Here is a 17,146-nt window from a genome sequence, read left to right on the forward strand (position 1 = left end):
TCCTTGTGTTTACCACATTGAGCATGGAGAAAAGAAAGAAGACCAAAGAACTGTCTGAGGACTTGAGAAACCAAATTGTGAGGAAGCATGAGCAATCTCAAGGCTACAAGTCCATCTCCAAAGACCTGAATGCTCCTGTGTCTTCCGTGCGCAGTGTCATCAAGAAGTTTAAAGCCCATGGCTCTGTAGCTAACCTCCCTAGATGTGGACGGAAAAGAAAAATTGACGAGAGATTTCAATGCAAGATTGTGCGGATGGTGGATAAAGAACCTCGACTAACATCCAAACAAGTTCAAGCTGCCCTGCAGTCCGAGGGTACAGCAGTGTCAACCCGTACTATCCGTCGGCATCTGAATGAAAAGGGACTGTATGGTAGGATACCCAGGAAGACCCCACTTCTTACCCCGAGACATAAAAAAGCCAGGTTGGAGTTTGCCAAAACTTACCTGAGAAAGCCTAAAACGTTTTGGAAGAATGTTCTCTGGTCAGATGAGACAAAAGTAGAGCTTTTTTGGGAAAAAGTATCAACATAGAGTGCACAGGAAAAAAAAGAGACATTCAAAGAAAAGAACACGGTCCCTACAGTCAAACATGGCGGAGGTTCCCTGATGTTTTGGGGTTGCTTTGCTGCCTCTGGCACTGGACTGCTTGACCGTGTGCATGGCATTATGAAGTCTGAAGACTACCAACAAATTTTGCAGCATAATGTAGGGCCCAGTGTGAGAAAGCTGGGTCTCCCTCAGAGGTCATGGGTCTTCCAGCTGGACAATGACCCAAAACACACTCCCAAAAGCACTATAAAATGGTTTGAGAGAAAGCACTGGAGACTTCTAAGGTGGCCAGCAATGAGTCCAGACCTGAATCCCATAGAACACCTGTGGAGAGATCTCAAAATGGCAGTTTGGAGAAGGCACCCTTCAAATATCAGGGACCTGGAGCAGTTTACCAAAGAAGAATGGTCTACAATTCCAGCAGAGCATTGTAAGAAACTCATTGATGGTTACCGGAAGCAGTTGTTCGCAGTTATTTTGGCTAAAGGTTGTGCAACCAAGTGTTAGGCTGAGGGTGCCAATACTTTTGTCCGGCCCTTTTTTGGAGCTTTGTGTGAAATGATCAATGATTTGATTTTTGCTTCATTCTCTTTTGTGTTTTTTCCTTGCATGCAAATTAAATGAAGATAATAATACCAAAGAATTTGTGATTGCAATCATTTTCAGGAAGAAACTGAGTATTATCTGACAGAATTGCAGGGGTGCCAATACTTTTGGCCAGCACTGTATACTAGCTACTTAATTAATGGATGGAGCATTGGGTATCAGCGACATTTCGGTTCAACTGAGAACCTTTTTCAAGCTTGGAAAAGGTTCTCAGTTGAACCGAATTGTTGCTGAGCCCCAAGGGGCTATTAAAACACAATTCTCTATTTTTTGCCAAAATGGTGTGCTGCTTTCTTTTTTTGGGAAAATGTTTGAGGCTTCGTCTATGCCTGGAAGGTTTGGCACCCGACTATTACAATTGTTTGCTAGTGCTGCTGCTTTCACATTTCATATCTATCTATCTATCTATCTATCTATCTATCTATCTATCTATCTATCTATCTATCTATCTATCTATCTATCTATCTATCTATCCATTATCTATCTATCTAACCATTATCTATCTATCTATCCATTATCTATCTATCTATTTTTCTATCTATCTATCTCTCTCTTTCTCTCTCTATCTATCTATCTATCACCTATCTATTATCTATTTATCTATTTATCTATCAATCTCATATCTATCATCTATCTATCTGTTATCTATCTATCTCTGCCTATATCTTTCTATTGACCTATCTATCTATACTATCTATCTATCTATCTATCTATCTATCTATCTCTACTATCTATCTATCTATCTATCTATCTATATCTATCTATCTATCTCTACTATCTATCTATCTATCTATCTCTACTATCTATCTATCTATCTATCTATCTCTACTATCTATCTATCTATCTATCTACCTATCTATCTCTACTATCTATCTATCTATCTATCTATCTATCTATCTCTACTATCTATCTATCTATCTATCTCTACTATCTATCTATCTATCTATCATTTTAACATTTACTCAATCCATCAGGATGTCGTTTGTAATCTCAGACAAGCAGGTAAATAGCTAATAGAGAGTTAGGTGGGTTTTGTGCCAGGTGCTTTGCACCAGGGCGGCACCATCACTCTAAGCCTTGTCTATGGTATGTACAGTATATAGGAGACTGAATCATTGCCCCAGATGAAGGGAAATCGGTCTATGGCCTGGCATGGGGCTGCACTATCATATAGCTCTATATACTCCTATAATTGTGTGTTTCTGTGTGTAATACATATACATCTATTCTTTCCAGTAGACCTTTCAGCCATACACACAATATATGCTTCATTTTCTCCATATATTACGGCCCAACATACCACATGTAATATAAATGCTCCCTATACTGGAGTCCTAAAATCCTATAAACTGAACTGCAGATGTCACGTTCCTTCTCGTTTATACCTATTTCTACTATATTAAAATCAAATAATCCATATTTCAACTTCCAGCGATATTACTAAAAGATTTGCATGGCACCGACTCAGTAATTTAAATCCGGTCCTTGGAGACGCCGATGTCTTCTCTGCTAGAGACTGGTCTAGTAATTATGAGATGGTGAATTATATACTATTCTTCTCTCAGGAGGCCATTTTCATAACATAGTGAGAAATATATCAGAATCCCCCGCGGAGAACTTCAACAGCTTTAATACTTGTTGCACCTCCATATAATCACTTATCTAAGTCATATAAAGTAGCTACGAAGCTGCAGATCTGGAGACTTTCACAAACTATAGAGGAAGTCGAAGGATGATTTCATTATTAAAATTGGATCTATTATTTTGAAAATATCTTGCGATAAAGCTGCTAGAAGATTAAAAAAAAAAAATAACACATAGAGGGGATCCAATGATTGGCTTTGTGCCAACATATCTGCTTGAAATGTAGCAGAGTTGGAACGTTCTGATATTTCTGGTTTAAAATAGATCTGCAGAATGAGGTTTTGCAATATCGGAACTCAAAAAGATCATTACATGCAATGAATGCATTGCCGGTGAAAAAAATCAGCAATGCAAATTGTTATTTAATAATAAGTTAGAACTCACCTTTAACAATTTCTTTGCACTCTCCGAACGGGACAGCTTCCTCTTATCCATATTTTGCCTTACTTTCAGTAATGATCTCCGTGATCTCCGTTGGTCTTCAGAAGATACTTGATGTCTAAAACTGTTGAGACTCTTAGTGGATTTTTTTTTTTTCAAAAGAGACACTCCCTAGCTTTTAATGCTGCTTCCAATAACCACACAGATCACAGCTCAGCATAAAGTAACCAATAACTGACTATGACATTTTAAAACTCCACAGAGGCCATAAAAAAAGCAGGCCGATTGCTGAGCTAATGTACAACAGACTGGAAAACCACATTTCAATGTAAGAAGCAATATCAGAAGCGTCTTCAGTAAACATTCCGCAGGAGAACGATTCCGCCTGCCGCCATCCCACGTGGCTGCTACTGTTAGATGTGCACCTTGCTGTCATTTAATCTTGAACTGTATGAAAAAAACAAAAGCAGTCGGAAAATATTTATAGCATCATGAAAAACTTGGTTATTGCGTTTCCTGCTATTTCAAGTGGAACCTGAAGAGAAGACGTAGTCATTTTACGGCTCCTAGTAAAAAGACAAATCTCCATACGTGTCAAAGTGATGGAAAGATATTCTAGATTGACTTATATCAGTTTTAGAAAGTTTTGTTGACTGAAACTTTCTATGATGTTTCTCTAAGGCATTTACTCCGTGCAAAAAAAAAATGTTATCTGGAATTTCTTAATTTTACTAACTTATATAGCGCCATTAATTTCCACAGCGCTTTACAGACATCATCATCACTTGTCCCAATGGGGGTCACAATCTATGTTCCCTATAAGTATGTCTTTGGTGTGTGGGAGGAAACCAGAAAATCTGGAGGAAACTCAGGCAAACTCCTTGCAGATGTTGTCCTTGGTGGGATTTGTGCTAACCACTGACCAGGGGCAGATATACATTTGGTGCTGCCCAAGAGATACCATTTTCACAGCCAAATCAGGAAGAATAGTTTTATGATGAGCTATTGGACTTCAAGGATCACATATATTGTTCTTGTACAGGGGCCCTCTTCTCTGTATGTTTGTCAGTGCCACTGAGCCACTGTGCTGCCCATAATGGTAAGGGATATTCTCATTAATCGGCAGACAGGGACTGTCTGGAAGCCTTGGTAAGATTGGCCCCCCGAATGGTAGAAGATCCTCTGGTGGCCTCAGGGTCTGACACAATAAAGGGCCACAATAGTTCACAATTAGGGTATGTTCACAAATGTCAAGCAGATTGTTTTTTTGAATTTTCTGCAAGGAAAATCTACTGCATATTACAGTTCTGTCATCTTTAATCTTCAGTCCATTTTGAATGTATTCTATTCGCATCTATTTCTAAGTCACCCAATAACAGTCACTTCTGCACCAATGGCTTTTTCTAGGCTTTAAGATAAAAGAAGGGTAAAAACAAAAAAATTAACATATTTAAACACATATGAACTCATCTTGACCTCTGTGTGAATTTTGTTATTCCAGTTTCACATGACCAAGTGTGACTTCTACCCAGTCAGTAGATCTCCTGTCTCAAACTCATAAGCATATATACAGACTCCTGTGCAATCCAGAAACAGACCATAAAACATGGACATGTGAATTCCGCCTTACAGGTCTAAAACTACAAGTCTGCAGTTACTCTATGAGACTGCAGACTTGTGAATACTCACATTACGCTCACTGTGCACTGTGAGGATTCTCTGGTGTCAGTGTCGGAAGAGGAGGGGGCATAGATGCAAGTAAGCAATTTGCATACATGCGGTCATGTGCTGACTAGACTTTATCTGGCCTTGCTCAATGCAAGTGTATTGAGCGAGGCCAATTACAGTCTAGTTGGAATGTGGCAGAAGTAGGCAAACTTCACAGTCATTTTTCTGGGCACACTGTGAATTGTACTGGTAGTTACTGTTCACACATACATGTTCCCCTTTCTTATTTTGAAAAATTGTGTTGTTTTGGTATTTCAACTCAGTCTCAAGAAATTCATTGATACTCAATTTGTTCCCTTCATCTCAGTTCTGAAGGTTTATACTAAAGTTGATAAAGCAGCTCTACACTTTGAGGAGACCAAGACCAAAGATATCTTTGATGTGTGGAAATTTATTAAAGTGTTCATAATTCCATATCCTCATCAAAAATATCGAAATTTGTAAACTATAAGAACTTATGCAGGTCATCTCTGATCCTCTCTTATATGATATCTGCTCCAGCAAAGGTCTAGAAATTCTTCTAACGATTTTAACAAGCTAGTATCGGTCAACTAGGTAATATCTACAAATGAGGCATCATGTAATTATCTACAAAATTACATTTAAACAGTGATGGATCAACTCTATGAGCCACCGCTCGACCTCCAACTCAATATGAGCGTTACTCTAAACCAAAATCTATGCTCTAAATAGGCATTTTAAAATTTAGGATTTTAGTGAAAAATGAAATACAGTGTAAACTATTGACTCAACTGATTCTTATCCTTTAACTTTATCCGGCTAATTGGAAAAAAATGAGCTGCGTCTTACAAAATGTGCTGGTTGCAGTTTAGAGGAAACGATCTCAGTTTTCATGGGAGTCTCTCCAATTATTTAATTTTTGGAGTAAAGTTACAATAAAACCATTAGGAAGGAAAATGATTGATAAAATGATATGAAGATAGTTTTTCTACAAGGTTTTAGTGGTTTTATTAGTCATTTTTTTCCAGTCTAGAAAAAAAAAGCCAAAACGTTATGCTGGTGACTCTCCTAACTTAATTTTATAATCTACATAAAAGTTGAATAAGTTTATTAATACATTATTTTACTTATCTTGCATTGATTCTTAGTTACAGTCTGTAATACAGAACAGAGCTGCATTCACAATTGTGCTGGTCAAAAATAAAAAGACAATGAGCCGGTGGCAGTGAGAACGATGGTTGGCAAAGTAGCTAAAATCCTACAATACAAAGAAGGAGTTTCTCATACAATAGTTTGTCCATAGAAAAGGTAAGTTCTGTTTGTTCAATGTCATTGCAGCTGACTTTTATCTTTAATCTTTTATTTACTATGTTTATTGAAAAAAAAGAATAGAACCCATTCATCTAATGTGTTTATTCAGTTTTTATTTTGTGTGTTTTTGCTAGTAAAAGGGCATTTTTTTGGGCATTTAAGGACAGCAGGCAAACTGAACAGATGCCAGGGCTTAGTAGACATTTGGTTTATTCCAGTACAATCTTGGTAAAGATATCCGATGTTGGTCAAGTCAAGCATAGGGTAAACAGGGAGTCTGCAATGTATCTGTTGCCTGGAGGTAACCCTGAAAAATGCAATGCTTCATTTTGTTTAAAAACTGCAGTCTGTGCACATCCTTAGTCAGAAAGGAAGTAGATTTGGAACAACGTAGAATTATGAATATAGCTCTGAAGTACAATACAGACATTTAATGCTAAATCAGTATGATGAAACTATAGTGGGCACTGTGGTAGCAAATGTAGTCTATGGAAGTCCAAAAGGTCATTTGTCCCATATGATAGGACCAATTCCCTGGCTTTGCTGAAGATTAGTTTTGTAGTGAATAAATTTGTGTAAATCTTAATACTGAAAAGTTTGTAATTGCTCAGAAAATACATGAGAGGAGAATAGAGAGAGAGTGATGAGAGAACGTGCTCGCCACTACTCGGTACTCGCCCGAGCATCATGGTGCTCGACAAGCTCGGTGCTCAGTGAGTATTTCCGGGTTGCTGGGGCGGGAACTCGGGTCCCCTCCCTGCATGTTTGGCGCTCTTTAGACAGCCAATGAACATGCAGGGATTGCCTGCCATGCACTGTAATGCCGTAGCCATGTTGGTTGTGGGCATTACAGTGATTGGCTGGCCGCACAGCGTCATCAGGTCTATATCAGACCTGGCGCCGCCATACTCGTTACAGTCACTCCAGATCAGACAGTGTAGGGAGAGGTGCTGCTGAGCTAGGGAGAGATTTGATCGTGTATTAGGTAGTGTAGGGAGAAAAACCGTACCTTACACATATCCATCTTAACAAACAGTCCTTCTGAGGAATAATCCATCTGCAGAGATATCAGGCAGGCAGGGTGTATAGGCAGGCAGTGTATATAGCAGACTGCAGTGCATATAGCACAATAAGCTCCATTCCAGTTCTGTCGGCTGCTGCTGTTAGATATTTCTAGAAATAGGCCCAGGTCTCAGGGGCCAGGAATAATTTTTTTTGCATCTTAATCCTCATTATTTGCTTAAAAAACAATCCAGAGAACACGGTTTTTCAGCGCCATTTTCTTGTTGGCACTGCAGAATACAGCCAGGTCCTTTCCATATTACAGCGCTAAAAATCCATCTATTTAAAGCTGTATTTTCTCCGTCACACAGATCACATATACGTTTTCAGAAAATACTGCCATTTCTGGCCTCCATGAAAAAATTTTTTCAGTGTGTCAGTGATGCAATTGACGCCAGATTGCTGTTCAAAATAGTTACCTACAGGCCAGGTATTTAAAACTGTGCTTTCTCCGTCACACGGCTCACATATAAGTTGTCAGAAAATACTGCCATTTCTGGCCTCCATTAAATTTTTTTTTCAGTGTGTCAGCAAAGTTTTTGACACTGGTTTGCTGTTCAAAACAGTTACCTACAGGCCAGGTATTTAAAACTGTGTTTTCTCCGTCACACGGATCACATATACGTTTTCAGAAAATACTGCCATTTCTGGCCTCCATTATAAAAAAATTTCAGTGTGTCAGTGAAGCAATTGACAAAAGTTTGCTGTTCAAAATAGTTACCTACAGGCCAGGTATTTAAAACTCTGTTTTCTCCGTCACACAGATCACATGTAAATTCTCTCCAAACTCAGTCATTTGTAGTGAGCATGGAAGATACTGTCCTCCATTTAAAATGGGCAAGGCACGTGGCAAGGGACGGGGAACTGGACGTGATGGTAATGGTGCATGCAGAGGCCGAGGACAAGCCGAAATTGTGCCACAACAAACACCCACATCTTCTCGCCTGACCTTCCTGTCCTAATTTCTAGGGGACCGCAGCACACCACTACTGAACCCAGAGCAGTGTAAAAAGGTTGTTGGTGGGATAGCGGATAATGCTTCCAGTCACTTAGCCACCACCACCACCCTGTCTTCCACACGGTACAGTCTCAGTTGCCGTGAGTCTGGACCGCATATTCCTCACCCTGATCCTCCTTCCTCCCACCATGCTGAGTACCCAGAGACAACTGATCCCACACTTGGACACTCTGAAGAGCTGTTCACTTTTCCATTTATAGATTCGGGCCTCTCACCCGGTCCACTTGAAGCAGGGCAAGAGGAGATCGCGTGTAGTGATGCCCAAATATTTAAGCAGCCACGGTCACACAAAGGCGACGGTGGGAAAGTGTCACAAGAGGTGGACGATGATGAGACACAATTGCCAGAAAGTCAGGAGGAGGACCAGGGTGCGTAAGTGGAAGACGAGTTGGTGGATGATATAGTAGTTGACCCAACCTGGCAGGAGGACATGCAGAGCGAGGACAGCAGCACACAGGGGAAGGGAGGCAGAGCACCTCAACAGGCAGGAAGAAGCAGTGTGGTGGCCGCAGATAGAAGTCAGGCAACCGTTCCCCGTAACACCAGCACAAAGGAATTTGCCAGTACAACTGTTAGGTCTTCCCGAGTCTGGTTGTTTTTTAAAGACTCTGCCAATAACCCCAAAAAGGCCATTTGCAACACCTGCCAGGCCAACATCAGCAGGGGTGGCAAAATGACAAGCCTGACCACAACCAGCATGATCAGGCACATGGCAGCAAAGCACCCAACTTTGTGGGCCGAACCCCAGGGTCCAGGAACAGTGTCTGCGGGTGGCACCATTGCTTCTTCCGCTGTTGTGCATGCAAGCCAATCCCCTGTCCATGGTGCATGCGAAGATGCCTCCTGCCCTGCACCTGTCATTGTACACTCTCAAGTAGCAGCATCAGGAAGCATGTCCATGTCCTTGTCCCAGCACAGCGTTCAGTTGTCCATACCACAGTCCCTGGAATGCAAGCGCAAATATGCAGCCAACGCCCCACAGGCCACACTACTAAATTCTCAATTTCACGACTGCTTGCGCTCGAAATGTTGTCTTTTAGGCTCGTGGAGACGGAAGCCTTCCGCAACCTGATGGCGGCGGCTCTCCCACGGTAGTCGGTCCCCAGCTGCCACTATTTCTCCCAGTGTGCCGTCCCCGCATTACACAAGCACGTGTCCCAAAACATTAGCCGTGCTCTGAACAACGCAGTTACCAGTAAAGTCCACCTAACCATGGACATGTGGACAAGTGCTTGTGGGCAGGGATAGTAAATCTCGCTGACGGCACACTGGGTTAACATAGTGGAAGCCGGGACCCAGTCAGACCTAGGGACGGAACACGTCCTCCCGACACCAAGGATTGCGGGCCCTAGGTCAATAAGGGTTGCCCCCATGGTCTACAGCTCCTGCACCCCATCTCCTCAGCCTCCTCCTCCTCTTCAGCCTCCATCTCCGAAATGACCACATCAGTCACAAGCTGGAAGCACTGCAGTACAGCCTCGGCCAACCGGCAACAGGCTGTGCTGAAGATAATATGCTTAGGTGAAAAACCGCACAATGCTGAAGAGTTGTGGACAGCTCTGAAAGAGCAGGCAGATCTTTGGCTCACAACGCTGAACCTACAGCCAGGCATGGTCGTGTGTGACAATGGCCGGAACCTGGTGGCGGCTCTGAGGCGAGCTCACACATGTACCATGCCAGGCCCATGTGCTTAACCTCGTGGTTCAGCGGTTTCTCAAATCCTACCTGGAGCTGCCAGATCTGCTTCTTAAAGTACGCTGCCTGTGTGCCCATTTTAGAAAGTCAGCTACAGCTTCCGCCGCTCTTGCAGTGTTTCAGCAGCGTTTGCAGCTTCCGGCTCACAGACTGGTGTGTGATGTCCCCACGCGTTGGAACTCTACACTGCAGATATTGGGAAGGATTTGTGAGCAGAAGAGGGCAGTTGTTGAGTACCAGCATCAACAAAGCCGTCGGTATTCAGTTCAGACTCCACACATAAGACCTCAGGAGTGGACATGGATGTCAGACATATGTACCATCCTCCAAAACTTTGAGGACGCCACCAAGATGGTGAGCGGTGATGACGCCATAATTAGCGTCACCATCCCGCTTCTCTGTCTTCTGATACGGTCGAGCACCCGAGTATTCCAATTTGCTCGACCCGAGCAACGAGTACCCGAGCATTTTAGTGCTCGATCATCACTACACACTGCATGAGAGAGAGAGAGAGAGAGGACCTTGCTGACCATTAGAGACTACACACTACATGAGAGAGAGGGGACCCTGCTGACCATAAGAGCTTACACTATACTGTATAGTAGAGAGAAGACCCCACTGACACTTTACAGGAAAAAGAGAGGACCCTGCTGATCATAGCAGCTTACACACTACAGAAGAGAGAGAGTGAGAGAGAGAGAGAGCCCCACTGATCACAAGAGCATGCACTTCACAGGATAAAGAGAGAGGCCTGCTGATCATAAGAACAACACTCTACAGGAGAGAAAGGACTCTGGTGACTATAATAGCCTACATACTACAGAGGAGAGAGAGAGAAAGACAATTTTGTTCATAAAAGCTTATGCTTTATAGGTGAGAGAGAGAGAGGACCTCACTGACCAAAAAAGCTTACACTCTACAGGAGAGAGAAACTTACCCAGTGACTCTGGAGATGGAAAATGACTCTGCTCCACTAGGATTTCTGATGGCCCTAATACTGACCCCCAGTGTAAAAGGTATGATAATCTGTAATGTGCCATAGCTGCAGGACATTATGGAGAAGCCTGCGTGGATTTTGCTGCTCATCTCTACTAAAAAGCCACCATAGTTGCGGACTCTCTGGAGACTTCTCAGTGGGGCCCAAAAGCTTCAAGTTACGCTATTGTATTCTAGCCTAGTTACATCACTATTGTGTGCATGTTGCTCCCCCAAAATGCTTTTACTTAATCCAGAAATTAGTTTTGTAGTGTCAAAAAAATTGTATATCATAGCTCCTAATCTGTATTTCATCCTCTCACTTCTCTTCTGAGATTATACCTTTTATAGAGTCAAAGTAAGTAGCAATATGGTGCTTCATGGTAATCAAGAGTGGACATGTCATTGATGCAACATGTGCCAATGCATAGATGCCTAAAAGGTAAGGAGGCCCATTTCCTCCTCTAAGTGGAATTGTGCATGATGACAAGAGATTGAACTTCAAAAAGCCCATATATTGTTCTGGCACATGGGCCCTCCGCTGTCTGTGTCCGCCCTCTTATCATGTTGTACTCTTTATGAGGTTGTGGTCTCTGCTTCCTATGCATAGATGTGCACAAGGAGTCACTATATGGTATATGCCGCAGACATATAACGCTACATTAATAAATTTCCTTTTTCAGGTCATGTAGCCCATTTTTAGCGATATATGTAGGGTTTTTTTGTCCTGATCATTATCCTCATTAAATCAGTGCAGCAATACTTTACTTATTTCTTCTTCCTCAGGATTACAATGTCACAGTGCCCACTCCTCTATATTTTTCTTTTTTCATTTACTTTGCCTTTTTTGTTGGCAAATGGCATCAGAAAAAAATGTTTAGAACCTCACATAAAGGACAAACGATCTATTCATTAAATCACAGTGCAGCAAAGACAAACAATGGGGGATAAATCAATGGGTATTTTAATACCTCACGGTCAGTTCTGTATACAAGCTGGAGCCTGGGCTACATGGAAGCCTTGCAAACACTACACCATCTGGAGAGTACACAACATCCTGAATATTCATATCATAATACAGATTCCATTTGTATGTATGAAATCAATGCTGTTGTTTTCAACATTATATCTGAAAATGTGTCAAGGACAGAACTAAATGTCCTATGATTAGTTGGTTAAGGGAGTAGCTAATAAAAGAAAAATACAGGATGAGGATACGTTAGTAAAGATAGATAAATGCAACCCCAATTCCAAAAATGTAGAAACACTGTGGGACATTATTATTATTGTTTATTATTATAGCGCCATTTATTCCTTGGCGCTTTACATGTGAGTGCAAAATAAACAAGAATGCAATGATTTGGAAATTTCTTCCAGCCATATTTTATTCACAACAGAACATAGAACACAAATCAGAAGGTAAAAGTTAGACATTTTTCCATTTAATTAAAAAAATTATGTATTTGGAAATTGATGGAAGCAACACATCCCAAAAAGTTGGGATGTGGTTTACAAAAGGCTGAAAAAGAAAGCAGTACTAATGAAAAACAGTTGGGGGGTCACTTTTCAACAAATGTCCCATGACTGTGTATAAAAAGAGAATGTTAGAGAGGTTAGAGAGGCAGAGTCTCTCTGAAGCAAAGATGGTCAGAGGTTCGCCAACATGTGTCCAAAATTTGTGGAATTTCAGAAAAATGTGCCTCAACATGAAATTGAAAAGACTTTTAATATCCCAACATCTACAATACATAATATCATCTATTGACTTTGGAGAAATCCTTGTGCACAAGGGACAAGGTTGATGGTCATTATTGGATGCATGTGATCTACAGGCTGTTAGGCACCACTGCATTAACATGCTTTGGCCATGCAAATCATTACATGGGTTTAGGAATAAATAAAGAACTCATTGTCCATGATCATAGTTCACCGTACAATCCACAAATGTAAGTTAAAGCTCTATTGTGTAAAGAAGAAGCCATATATCAACACAATCCAATAACGCTGCTGTCTCCTCTGGGCCAAGGCTCATGTAAAATAAAACTATACTAAGGTCAGATGATTCAAATTTAAAATTCTCTCTGGAAACCATGTCCTGTGGACTCAGGAGGAGAAGGACCATCCAACTTGTTATCACAGCGTATTAAAAATCTTACATCTCTGATGGTATGGAACTGTATTAGAGCCTATGATACGGCGCAGCTTACACTTCTTGAAAGGCACTATCAGTGTTGAGCATGATATAGAGGTTTTAGAACAACATATGCCCCATCCAAACAACATTTATTTCAGGGACCACCTGTCATATTTCAGCAAGACCACATACTGCATCCATCACAACAGCATGACTTCACTGGAGAAGAGTTCGGGTGATGAACCGGCCACCTGCAATCCAGAGCTTTCACCAACACAAAACATTCAATGCATTATGAAACCAAAAATATGGTAAAAACCCAGGGTTGTAGAACATCCAAAATACAACATCAGACTAGAGTGGGACAGCATTCCTTTCCCAAAATTCCAGCAATTGTCTCCTTACTTCCCAGACAGTTACAGATTCTTTGTTAGAAGAAGAGAGGATGCTCCATGATGGTAGACATGGCCCAGACCCAACTTTTTCTAGATATGTTTCTACAATCAATTGCTACATGAGTTAATTATTGCAAATGAAATAGAAAAATGTCTAACCTTCACCTTCTGATCTGTGTTTTATGTTCTACTGTGAATCAAATTTGGCCATAAGAGATTTCCAAATCATTGCATTCTTGTTTTCTTTCCATTTTACACAGTACCTCAACTTTTTGGGAATTAGGATTTTACTACAGAAAACAAAACTCTTTTTGCACATTGAAGGTGTTGTTAAATAAAAATACCCACCGAGTACAATGAAGTAATCAATTACCTGTTACATTTGTTATGTAGGTATAATCATGCTTGCCAAGGTAAGTACAGAATTTGGGCAAGGTATAGCAGAGCTTGACTATGAACTCTTCTATGGTAACACTTATAATTGAGAGATTTTGATGTGACCCAGCCATTACTGTGAATGTATTACTGTGTGTTGTTTAAGCAAGCTAACAAACAGTTCTCATTATATGTTTATCAGACCAAGTTCCATTAATTCACACCCTGTCAGGATATAATGTTCTTTTATAGAAAGTCAATTAATGGCTATAGAGTTGCATGGAAAAAAAACTCGACAGCTTGAATGCAGCCATTATCATTATGATCAGGGTTTTCCAATATGCAGTGTGAGTAAATGAAAGTTTTTCATAATGAAAAAATAACAATAAATAAGAGATAAATAACGTCAAAAATAGTAATGTAGAAAAATATCCAATAAAGCATCTCGTATTTAAAGGGCTTTCCTAACAAAGAGCTGCATCAGCCATGAAATAACAGTTCTAGAACATATTTTTGGCTTGGCACCTATTCTATAGTCAAGGGGAATAGTAATGCTCGGTTGACAACAGTAAGATCCAAATTATCCCCGTCACAAAACAAAATAAACTTTCTAACAAGTACCACCTAGGAGAGATAGCTCACCTATAATTCAATGTACGACTCTTTATCAAGCAATGTGACCTTTTTTTCTGCGAGAGCGTTCGTTTCCAGACTTTTCACCCATAAACCACTGCCTTGAAGATTCCATCCTCAGCTGGTCTCTTAGAGGAGATAGCACTTCCCCCAATTTGCCTCAATGGACTTGCAATCAGTCAGTCAGTCTCTGCTCTACACTGATGAGGGGCAAAAATCCCCAAACAGGCGGTCGGTAGATGAGTTTCTGGTTTGCTATACCTGGTCATGTTTCAACACTCTTTAGAGGGAATCTGTCACCAGATTTTTGCTACCTCATCTGATAGCAGCATAATGTAGAGAAAGAGACCCTGATTCCAGTGATGTATCACTTAGTTTACTGGGTGCAGTAGTTCTGATACAATCTGAGTTTTTAAAGGTAGCAGAGCTCAGAAAGGCAATCCTGCCTAAACTCCAGAATAGCAGTTTTCTGTCTACATTTAATATTTACAGTAATCTACCAATCAATGCTGGGTGCATGGTAGGACCAGGGGGCACATGAGCAGCTTGTCCTGTAGTGATAATCTGATGCTGATAAAAGACTCAGTGTATTGAAACAGCAGCACACAGCCTAATAAGTGACACATCAGTGATATCAGTGTCTCAGTCCCTACCTCATGTTGCCCTAAGCTTCCATAGCAAACACCTGCTGGCAGATTCCCTTTAAAAGGTCAGACATTGAGGTAAATACCTCTCCTAGGTGATACTGAAGATAGAATTTATTTTCTTCTACTAGAGGATTAATTTACATTCTACTGAAAATGCTTAAATAATGTTTGTCCTTACAGAGTCTCATACTGTTAGCAGTACGAAAAGTATTCAGACCCCTTTAAATTTTTCACTCTTTCTTTCATTGCAGCCATTTGGTAAATTCTAAAAAGTTCTTTTTTTCTCATTAAAGTACACTCTGCACCCCATCTTGACTGCAAAACAGAAAAGTAGAAATTTTTGCAAATTTATTAAAAAAGAAAAACTGAAATATCACATGGTCATAAGTATTCAGACCCTTTGCTCAGTATTGAGTAGAAGCACCCTTTTGAGCTAGTACAGCCATGAGTCTTCTTGGGAATGATGCAATAAGTTTTTCACACCTGGATTTGGGGATCCTCGGCCATTCTTCCTTGCAGATCCTCTCCAGTTCCGTCAGGTTGGATGGTGAACGTTGGTGGACAGCCATTTTCAGGTCTCTCCAGAGATGCTCAATTGGGTTTAGGTCAGGGCTCTGGCTGGGCCAGTCAAGAATGGTCGCAGAGTTGTTCTGAAGCCACTCTTTTGTTATTTTAGCTGTGTGCTTAGGGTCATTGTCTTGTTGGAAGGTGAACCTTCGGCCAAGTCTGAGGCCCAGAGAACTCTGGAAGAGGTTTTCATCCAGGATATCTCTGTATGTGGCCGCATTCATGTTTCCTTCAAATACAACCAGTCATCCTGTCCGTCGGGCCACTCTGCTATAAACACCCGACTGGGGGAGGGCTGCAGTGATAGTTGACTTTGTGGAACTTTCTCCCATCTCCCTACTGCATCTCTGGAGCTCAGCCACAGTGATCTTGGGGTTCTTCTTTGCCTCTCTCACAAAGGCTCCCATGATTGCTCAGTTTGGCTGGATGGCCAGGTCTAGGAAGACTTCTGGTGGTCCCAAACTTCTTCCATTTAAGGATTATGGAGGCCACTGTGCTGTTAGGAACCGTGAGTAATGCAGAAATTCTTTTGCAACCTTGGCCAGATTTGTGCCTTGTCACAATTCTGTCTCTGAGCTCCTTGGGCAGTTCCTTTGAGCTCATGATTCTCATTTGGTCTCACATGCACTGTGAGCTGTGAGGTCTTATATAGACAGGTGTGTGCCTTTCCAAAACAAGTCCTATCAGTTTAATTAAACACAGATGGACTCCAATGAAGGAGTAAAACCATCTCAAGGAGGATCACAAGAAATGGACAGCATGTGACTTAAATATGAGTGTCTGAGCAAAGGGTCTGAATACTTATGACGTGATATTTCAGTTTTTCTTTTTTAATAAATTTGCAAAAAATTCTACATTTCTGTTTTTTTCAGTCAAGATGGGGTGCAGAGTGTACTTTAATGAGAAAAAAATGAACTTTTAGAATTTACCAAATGGCTGCAATGAAACAAAGAGTGACAAATTTAAAGGGGCCTGAATACTTTCCGTACCCACTGTATGTGCCAGCCAAAACAGCGATCTCTCCTGACACCCTCATACACATGAAACTTAGGCTTGGCAAAGCATTTATTGCTTCTAGATAGGCAGGGAAGAATACCGCTACCAGACCGCTCTGGAGGCAAAACCAAACAACTGAGCATTCTAATAAAAACTGCCAGATTATTCTGTCCTTTTCTCCCCTGACAACTATTGGAAGGGAGTCGGGAGACCCCTTAGGATGACAGATGGTAGCTGATCCCAATGAAATCAGTGGAGACCTCCAAACTTTGTTAATGTATATAGGGTCATTTAGGCTGTAAAGACACATCCCACTGACAGCGGGAAATTATCTCCTAGCTGGTAATTTATTCATACATTTCAGGGTGAAACAGCAGTGCAGAGTTCTAAAAAAAAGTTGATTCGGAATTACCTTTTTCTATGTAATACAGGTATTTTTGCAAACCGACATTTTAGGAAACCTGTCA

General features: G+C 41.1%; 1 protein-coding gene across 3 annotated transcripts in view; it reads right to left on the minus strand.

Annotated features, from left to right (window-relative positions):
- The window catches only part of DPP6 (dipeptidyl peptidase like 6), a 2,068,973-nt gene that overhangs the window by 1,377,858 nt on the left and 673,969 nt on the right, over positions 1–17,146 (minus strand). The window contains exon 1 of one of the 3 annotated variants that reach the window (XM_073677705.1): positions 3,186–3,337. The exons of the other annotated variants lie outside the window; for them this stretch is intronic. Coding sequence (XP_073533806.1) covers positions 3,186–3,236 — 51 coding nt within the window. The 5' untranslated portion in view covers positions 3,237–3,337. Of the gene's footprint in view, positions 1–3,185; positions 3,338–17,146 lie in introns of those variants that run through there. 3 annotated transcript variants of the gene reach the window in all.

Source organism: Phyllobates terribilis, unplaced genomic scaffold (assembly GCF_046119375.1).
Source record: "Phyllobates terribilis strain yellow unplaced genomic scaffold, ASM4611937v1 Scaffold_4__5_contigs__length_816908805, whole genome shotgun sequence".
Classification (NCBI taxonomy): Eukaryota; Metazoa; Chordata; class Amphibia; order Anura; family Dendrobatidae; genus Phyllobates; species Phyllobates terribilis.